At 35.5% G+C, this 4583-nt stretch overlaps 1 protein-coding gene across 1 annotated transcript; it reads left to right on the top strand.

Annotated features, from left to right (window-relative positions):
* Nucleotides 1-795: 795 nt before the first annotated feature.
* On the top strand, nucleotides 796-3110 carry LOC106768529. The gene is made up of 2 exons (XM_014653722.2): nucleotides 796-1047; nucleotides 1615-3110. The coding sequence occupies exons 1-2, from the start codon at nucleotides 949-951 to the stop codon at nucleotides 2800-2802; spliced, it is 1287 nt and encodes a 428-aa protein (XP_014509208.1). The 5' UTR covers nucleotides 796-948; the 3' UTR covers nucleotides 2803-3110.
* Nucleotides 3111-4583: the final 1473 nt, after the last annotated feature.

The raw sequence follows: 4583 nt of genomic DNA, 5'->3' as shown, positions 1-4583 counted from the left end.
CATAACAAAATACCTTTTTTTCATGCAGACAACATATTCACAACTCAAATATTTCTTATCATCATTTCAAAATATCAACCCATGTTAACTTTTTAATTTATTATGCTCTATTCTATCTAACTTCAACCCAATATTTTTAATGAAAAATACTCTTATTTCGGTATCAAAATAGCCACCGAAAACTTGACCCATGAGAGAATTAAAGAAAGACCAAAAGGGTATACTAATGAAGAAAAAGAGAATGAAAAGATTTGAGTTAGAATCCATAATGATGTTTAGGGCCTGAATTTGAGGGAGAATAATTAATAATATTATCCCATCGAGAAATGAGTGATAAATAAATAAATAAAAAATGGAGATTGAGCATTCGTGCAAGTAATTTGAAAGTGGTGGCTGGGCTGGTAAAAGAGAAGAAGATTGGGCCCACATTGGTAAGTTGGGCCCACATAGGTGAGTGGGATGGTGCTGCGCACGAAACCAAAGTCATCCAGAAAATGGGTGTGCACACGTGCACTCCCGCTAACGTAAACAACCACTCCTCTCTCTCTCTCTTTCCATCAACAACACCAATTATTTATTTATTTATTTATATTTAAGAAATAATAAAATAAGTTTCTTGGATAATTTATTTATTGTTTAAAATGAGGGAGGTATAAAATTATATAAGAAAAAGTGAAGGGTAGTTTGGTAAAAAAGAAAAGGAGGAACTGGGTCTTCGTTAATCACATGAGGAGCAAGTGATTGCCGTGTTTGACCTCAACTCATAACAGCGTTGTACTCATACACGACACAAATACACGCCAACGCAACTCACGCCTCAACACAACACAACACCATACCATAACACATAAACTAAGATTTCATTCTCCACTATCATATCATCTCTCATGCTTCCAACGCTCTCCAACATTTTTCTCATCGCTCACACACACACACAGACATTCAGACATGACTGATGCTAACAACACTTTCGACACTATTAACGCTGCTGCTTTTGCCATAGCCTCCTCTGCTCCCCACAACCGCCTTTCTCATCCTCCTACCCAGGTATATATACCCTTCTGCTTCTCTCGCCTTCTTTTTCTTCACTTTTCCTATGCCTTCAGTTTTTTCTTCAACGATAAGCTGTATTTTATAATTGATTCATCTCTTTTCCGAAAAGAAGACATCTTTTTGTTTTTTTTCCTTTCCCCCTTCTGCACGAGCAAATAAAGTAGCGAACTTTTCGTTGAAGAAAAAAATAATAATAATTGAACAATGTTAGGATTTTCCTGTGCTCGGCCTTTGCCTTCTGTAATATCAAAGCGTGTGAAGTTGGAACTCCTCGATTTTTCTCACCGTGAATGCTTTTAGTTCATATCAGTCGTTTTCTTGACAAGTTAGTACTGATAATTTGGAATAGTTTTTGTTTTCTTTTTAATTGTGGAAGCGGAGTTTTTTAATTGTGAAAATTCAGTATGATTGTTTGGCTTTCTCATTTTCTTTTGGTACTTTTTCAATAACGGGATTAATGAACACCAATATTATTTGGGAGGATCGAAATCCTGTCAGTTTTACTTACTGAATGAATTTCCAATTGATTCCTTACGTTTAATTGAGGTATTTTGGTTGCAGAAGAAAGGATGGGGAAGCTGGTTGAGCAAAATTGGGTGTTTTGGATATCAAAGAAACAGAAAGCGCATTGGACATGCGATCCTTGTTCCAGAAACAGCCACCAATGGAGCTGATCCTGCCGGAGCTGTCAGTTCAACACAAGCAGCAAGCATAACACTCCCCTTCGCCGCCCCTCCGTCATCTCCGGTATCTTTCTTTCAATCAGAACCTCCCTCAACCGCACACTCACCGGTTGGTAAAATCTCTCACACTTGTATCTCTGCCAGCATGTACTCTCCTGGTGGTCCTGCTTCGATCTTTGCCATTGGCCCTTTTGCTCATGAAACCCAATTAGTATCACCACCTGTTTTCTCAGCTTCATCCACCGCTCCTTTCACCCCACCTCCTGAATCTGTCCACTTGACCACCCCTTCTTCGCCGGAGGTTCCATTTGCTCAGCTTCTTGACCCCAACAACAGGAATTCCGACACCTTTCACCGCTTCCAAATATCTCACTACGACTTCCAGTCCTATCAGTTTCACCCCGGAAGTCCAGTTGGTCAACTCATATCACCCAGATCCGCCATCTCTGCCTCCGGCGCCTCATCGCCGCTCCCTGACTCTGAAATTAATGCCACTCTCTCCCATATTCTTGATTTCCAAAGACCAGACCCTCCCAAGCTTCTCGGCATTGATAAACTTTCTGCTTATGAAAACAGGAAGTCAAACCAAGGTTCCGAGATCAAAATGTCCCCACGTCCAAGCAACAATCGGGTTAATGAGATCAGTATAAATCATAGAGTTTCATTTGATATATCTGCCCAGAAAGTTTTGGAATCTCTGGAAAACAACCCAGCAGCATCGGCATGGACTAAGGTCATGTCGAAATTGAAAAACGATTCTCCAACAGCAGCAGACAAAGAAGATAATTTTGGAGAAACCGGGTGCAATGAGAAACAAGTCCTTGCTGAAACTCACGGTGATCAACCGCTGGAAACCAATTTGAGCGGAGATGATGCAAGAGTTCACGAGAAGGATCAGTCCTTAACTTGTGCTAAAGAATTCAATTTTGATAAAGCAGATGGAGGGGATTCTCTTGCTCCCAATATAGTTGCTGACTGGTGGGCTAATGAGAAAGTTGCAGGGAAGGAGAGAGGGGCCACCAAAGATTGGTCCTTTTTCCCAATGATTCAACCTGGTGTCAGCTAACCATTAAAGACTCACATAATGATTCACGAATTTGGCATTGGTTTTTGATTTTGTGCCATGATATGCTTGACAGAACCCAACAGCACACACACATGCTAGATTCAATCATAGTAAATTAAGATTTGCAAGTCTAACACAGTGATGGGGTTCTTTTTTGAATCCAATGGCCCCGAAAAAAATAATACTAGTTTGCTTAATATGTGTTCTAGTTTTTACCAAGTTTCTGTTAGAAATAGCTGTACATTTTTAGCATATGTACCCTCTACGATTTTATATGTATAATATAGTTGACCAATGATCATGATTGTTGGATTGTATGAATACACCAAACTTGAAACATTGGTCCAAGGTCAAAATTCGTGCATGGGAATTCAATCTTGTAGTTCACTGGAACCTTGAAAAGTTGGTAACATTTGTGTTGTTATTAGATTTCAGACAGATTGTTGAAAGTCTGCACAGTTAAATACAGGATTAACTCTGATCCAACTGATTAAAAATTGGACTATAATGTTCTTCTTAAGTAAAAGACACGTTTCCTAAAATAAACAGAATGTTTGTTTGCTTTCCTGCAAAACTGAGAATTGTATATTACTCTCTCGAATGGACCAATTGTTAAATTTATTAACTTCATTGGAACTCAAGAGAATTTATTTCCCACTCTATTCATGTGGGGAATTCCTTTTCCTCAGAGACGAATTCTGATGAAGAAATTTATTTGTTTTGTGCATTTGGCTGCTGCTAGAACTCAGCTTCATGGGAGACCAATTCTAAGCAGCTGTTTTCTTTTAAGAAATTAAGTAATTTTAAAAAATGTTTCTTTATTAAGTTTTTTGATTTATTAAAAATAATTTATTATAAATTTGAAATTTTCATACTTTAATGTAACATTGAAATTAAAAAACATATTCAATTTAATATTTATAAATATGTTAGGAGTAAAAGATTTAAAGAATAAAAATAATAAATAAGATAATTTGAATATATTTTATTTCTGGTAATCGGAAAATTATGATAGTAATATATTGAATTATGGGTGTCCTTTTTTTGTAAAATTTAAATTTGGGAGATGTATATTTTTTTGATTAAAATAATTTATCTAATAAAAATTTTGCCGTAATAAATTAGTAAAATTAAATTAAATAATGATATGATGGTTGGATGAAATTATTTAAAAAGAAATATGGTGCAAAGTTAAAGATTAGGAATATGATTATGGAAAAATGAAATTAAAAAGATAGATTATAATATTTGTATATATTTTCTAAAGCTTCTTTAGGTTAGGATTCAAGTTCTTTATGTTATTCGATAAGAATTGGTAAGTATAGATATTTTGTTTAGATTAACGATACGATGTTGTGCTAAGTGTGACGACGTTGATTTTTTTTTTCAACGGTTTATTGTTTGTACAACATCATTATGAGATTTGATTTCAACTATATTGGGTGATGGTTTTTTTTAGAGAAGTTCTCCGAAATAAATTATTATTGGTGAACATGAGATAAAGTTTGGGTTTGTAGAAGAGGACTTAGGAGTTAGATTTATAAGAGAAAATATTTATTCACTAGACCTTGTAAATGTAACATACAACTCAATTATTGTGTTAATAGGGAATTAAGACTTACAAATAATCATTTCTAAAACATCACGATATGTTGCTATTTGAGTTGCATGATACATAATATCTTCTTGTTCATTCATTTTGGGTCTTCGAAAGTATAACTAGTTGACGAATGTGTTGGTTTGAACTTGTAGAATTGTGCATACTTTTTTCTTATGGAGGT

This window comes from Vigna radiata, chromosome 7 (assembly GCF_000741045.1).
Source record: "Vigna radiata var. radiata cultivar VC1973A chromosome 7, Vradiata_ver6, whole genome shotgun sequence".
Taxonomy (NCBI): Eukaryota; Viridiplantae; Streptophyta; class Magnoliopsida; order Fabales; family Fabaceae; genus Vigna; species Vigna radiata.
Note: the sequence above shows the minus strand (reverse complement) of the source record. Positions and strands in the feature narration are given on the sequence as shown.

Excerpts from the sequence above, each read along its gene's own strand:
- LOC106768529 (XM_014653722.2), top strand. The coding sequence starts at position 949 with ATGACTGATGCTAACAACACTTTCGACACTATTAACGCTGCTGCTTTT. Across the intron at positions 1,048-1,614 it reads TTTCTCATCCTCCTACCCAG|AAGAAAGGATGGGGAAGCTG; the intron begins GTATATATACCC and ends TTTTGGTTGCAG.